Here is a 3,525-nt window from a genome sequence, read left to right as displayed (position 1 = left end):
TGTTTATCTACAACTTTAGTGTGGAAAAGGGTATTTGCACACACCTCCATACAATTTTCCACTGGTGGTGTTATTGGGTGTTTTTTTTTTTTTAATATAAGGTTTGGACTAATGATCATATTTTACGGTTGCTATATTTAATTGTACATCACATAAATGACCTTTGCATGAGAGAAATTACAGATATCTCAGTAAAACAGGAAGGCTTGTTTGTATTCAGAATCATTATATGAAAGGGCATCAAGCAAAAGTCCCACATTTTAAGTTCAAATCTGAATTTAACATTTTATGAAAACAAAGCTGGTTTAGAGAAATTTTCAAAATCTGTTCTGGTCACATCTCTATTTTTACCTTAACCCCTTAAGGACACATGACATGTGTGACATGTCATGATTCCCTTTTATTCCAAAAGTTTGGTCCTTAAGGGGTTAAAGGAACACTTTATGCACCAGAACCACTATTGTTTAATGTATGTTTTGTACGAAAAGACTGTTTCTTCCAAAAAAAAGCCTGTGTTTACATTGCTAAATAAGTCCACCTCTAGCAGCATTCACACAGCCATTGTAGGTTGGTCCTGCTGCAATTGCACACATGTATAGTAGTCCCCCTACTGGTCACTGATGATCTCAGCGGAGGTCATGGAGAGATCACCATGGCGATGAATATAATGTGAGTAAAAATGCTTTATGTTTTTCAGGGGGCCTAATTTAAATATGTAGGGTAACATTCCAAATTGTAATGAGTGAAAATATTGCTTGCGTAGAAATGCATTCCTTTGTAGAATGGTACTCATTTTTTGGAGTACAAATTAAGGCTAGAGTGACACTTTATGGACAAATTTAATTTTGCACAGTAAATGAAAGTAAAAACATTTATAGACTATTTAGGGAGTGTGGGATAAAATAGTAACTTTGGCACAAGACGAATTAATAATATTTTATTGTAATATATTAAAATTAAACAAAAAAGATAAAATATATATTTTTAAAAGTCTTCAGAATTCAAAATCAAAACAATATAAAATAAGTGCACAATGAACAGCAATTGTGTGAAATTTATATGAAGTGGTCTGACTAATGATGTGGGAATTACACATATTGTATTTCTCTACAGAAGTTTAGATATTAGTCAAAGCTGGTTTTATTCAGAAATCAAATCTGCAGTCTGGATTCTTGGATTTCTGAGGATGTCTTGCTCTTCTGTTTTGAAACCACACCTAAGAAAAATTTAAAAAAATCTGTTTAAATACATTAAATATAATTACATAGCAAACATGCAGAACGTGAACATAAAACAAATTGTAGTGTTCGATAACAGGCAATTGGTCACTCTACACTGCTCATATTTTAATTGCCATCCATCATTGACATATTTTTTTTAAGATAATATTAAGCATCCATAATTCTTATTTTCTTTTACTCTATTAACCCCTTTATGAGACGTGCTGTTTTAAAAGTGACATAATACAAATGACCTAAATCTGTCTTGAAAGAATAACATTTTACTACTAACACTTAACATGTTTTCTGTTTCTCCTATACACCTCTTACATTAGTTATCAATTTACATTTTTAAGAATGGACGATGTAGCACATGAAAACAATAAAATAAACATGATTAAATTACCTGTATCCTGGGTTCTGGGATTTGTGTTATATTTGCAATGTGACATCTTTTTATAAAGTCTGGATAAGGGTCTAGTATAAACTGATTCAATAAGAAGGTTGTCTGTTCTTCGCTGAATTGTGTCCTTTTGGCTGACCTGGTCCTTGAGGTTGTTGGCTGATTGATATCACTCACACATTTTTGCCTTTTATAACTTTCTTTCTCCTTATTGTCTCCAGTAAATGACCCTGAAAGGAACAAGAGAACACAATTTATAAATGTAATATACAATAATTATACCAGATGTATTTTTTTAAGCAACTGTCTTTTTAAGCCGGTGATGAATATAATAAAAATGTCTAGTATGAGGAGTAGATGTGAACCAATTAAAGACAAAGGCACAGAGATTTTCTTAACAGAGTAAGTACGCATAATAAACCTACTGTATCTCTCCACTAAGTAAATCCAGCCACAAGTTATTTTATCCTAAAACATCTATACAAATCTTAATTGTGTAAGTTGCTTGTCATAACACCACAAGTCTCTGTTTACAGATTAACCACTTTTTTAAAAAAAATATTATTCAACTACAAATTTGTGACAATTTAATGAAATGAGGAATGAAAAAGTACGCCACTTTGTTAATAATGTCTGTGTTTCCCCATAATGCTTAATTATTTGATAGTGAACTTCTAATAAACTATATATACTCTTACAGAAGGAGACATGTTGTGCAAACCAAACTAAGCTTAGGGAGATAAGTCATAAAGGTTAACTATGACACCAACTTTAACATTATGAAGAAAAGATACTGCATAAACTTACTTTTGTTATGGGGGATATCGATATTTCCTCCTGGAATTTCATACATTAGTTCATCTGTGCTACTTGAATCCAGTATTCTGCTTGTCTGAGCCTCATTTGGGGTTCCCCAGATTAAGCAGGGAACCACCTGTGTCTGTTCTTGGATATCTGTGTTATGAAGAGCCATTTGACTTGGTGCATGTGGATAAATGTCAGGAAAAGTCCCAAGGACACCACTGGAACAAGTACTGTTACAAACATTCTGTGGAAGCAGTAATGTAGGGTAGTCCTCTTCTAGGGAAAGAACTATAGACAAAATGTGATCCAGCTCTGCATCAATACTCATGGCTGTCTGCTCAGTAATCTGTAAGTAGACTAAAATGTAGGACATCCCTGTTCTCAGTGTTTTTATGTATCCAGAATACAACTGGTGTGAAAGTTTTTGATTATTAAGGCTACCTTTGATGCTCAATATACAAATCACTAACACCTATGCTCTTTGAACTTTAAGTTTTGGACAACATTATAACTATTGCAAAGTTACATTCCATAGGTCAAATAATCTAACACTTCTTAAACTATAAAATGATCAGTCTCATTTAAGTTGTATGGAAATGTTAATGTTATCTTAAATTATTCCCATACAATTTTGTTTAAATGCAATAAACTCTATTTTGCAAAAGAGAATTATATGTTAGTGCCACTGTAGGTAAAAACCTAATAGTTATATATGGGTCTTAAATGGTATTGTATTGTTTAGGAAATATTATAATACTTTCAAAAATCAGTCAGTTTGGTTTGATTTTATATATATATATATATACATATTTTACATTCTTTGTTAGTGCATTAAATATCAAATATGGCTATTATTCCCCAACAGCATGAACAAGCCTATATAATCAGTACAAAGTAAACATGATCAAGGCAATTGATAAAACTGTACATTTTTTGTTTGTATGTTCAAGCAAAATAGGTCAGTAGAGGAGGAAGCTTGTATAGCAAAAAAGTAAACCAGGCAATACAAACTGACAATATGACTTGACTAGATCTTAATGTGATATGCTTGAGAATAATAAAATAATATAATAAAATGCTTATTGCTAAACTAGATCA

General features: G+C 31.9%; 1 protein-coding gene across 1 annotated transcript; it reads right to left on the bottom strand.

The window, feature by feature from the left end:
• Nucleotides 1–1,144: 1,144 nt before the first annotated feature.
• Nucleotides 1,145–2,755, bottom strand: LOC134601885 (homeobox protein siamois-like). The gene is made up of 3 exons (XM_063446390.1): nt 2,431–2,755; nt 1,627–1,853; nt 1,145–1,216 (listed from the first exon to the last, which is right to left on the bottom strand). The coding sequence occupies exons 1-3, from the start codon at nt 2,753–2,755 to the stop codon at nt 1,145–1,147; spliced, it is 624 nt and encodes a 207-aa protein (XP_063302460.1).
• Nucleotides 2,756–3,525: the final 770 nt, after the last annotated feature.

Source organism: Pelobates fuscus, chromosome 3 (genome assembly GCF_036172605.1).
Source record: "Pelobates fuscus isolate aPelFus1 chromosome 3, aPelFus1.pri, whole genome shotgun sequence".
In the NCBI taxonomy this organism is placed as follows: domain Eukaryota; kingdom Metazoa; phylum Chordata; class Amphibia; order Anura; family Pelobatidae; genus Pelobates; species Pelobates fuscus.
Note: the sequence above shows the minus strand (reverse complement) of the source record. Positions and strands in the feature narration are given on the sequence as shown.